The sequence below is a fragment of the Blastocystis sp. subtype 4 genome (assembly GCF_000743755.1).
Source record: "Blastocystis sp. subtype 4 strain WR1 chromosome Unknown seqid_1146, whole genome shotgun sequence".
Taxonomy (NCBI): domain Eukaryota; class Bigyra; order Opalinata; family Blastocystidae; genus Blastocystis; species Blastocystis sp. subtype 4.
Window position 1 is genome coordinate 1 of NW_014568401.1, and position 664 is coordinate 664.

Here is a 664-nt window from a genome sequence, read left to right on the forward strand (position 1 = left end):
TTTGTAGTCATTTGATAATGAAAGTGTCTATTGTACTCATTCTTGCTCTAATTTCTGTTGTTATGGCTGAGAACTTCCGTCCTATTTCGAAGGTTCTTACATCTCCTGCTTATGATTATGATCGTATTGTTGTTTATAATGTATCATTATAATTAGTTTGTGGTACTTGGAGAGGAAAGTGTGATCCTTCTACTGGTAGTTATGTTCTATTTGAATAATCTATAGTTGTTAATACGAAGACAAAGGTGATTGGTAATCATGGTCTTATGGGAAAGTCTTTTGAGCATACTTACTATCACTATTCTGGAACTGATTGTCTTGAAAGCAATTTCCGTTATGCTGAACGATACTTCTATGAATATAAATCAGAGGAAGTTGTGGATGGTATTACTTCTGTTACTTTGAAGACTACAGGTATTTCTATTGCTGTAGTTGGTAATTCTTACAATGGAAATATTCTTACTGGTTGTACTCTTACTGATAATGAGTTCTATGATGTGATGGATTTGACTAATTGTGTGAGCAGTGGAGGTGATGTATTTGCATATTTGAGACAACAAGTTGAAGATGGAAGTGAGGGATATCTTGATTTCACTATTGGTTCTTCTGCTTCTGATTTGAAAATTGATGGTATTGAGATTATTGATCGTGAAAGTGATGATGG

The 664-nt window shown here is 33.9% G+C and overlaps 1 protein-coding gene across 1 annotated transcript; it reads left to right on the forward strand.

Annotated features, from left to right (window-relative positions):
- Positions 1-62: 62 nt before the first annotated feature.
- Positions 63-664, forward strand: JH06_5806 (hypothetical protein; the record flags this gene model as incomplete). Its single annotated transcript, XM_014669130.1, is given in 3 exon segments — positions 63-140; positions 157-178; positions 226-664. Coding segments are annotated over 3 exon segments (539 nt in total), but the record flags the coding sequence as incomplete, so codon positions are not given.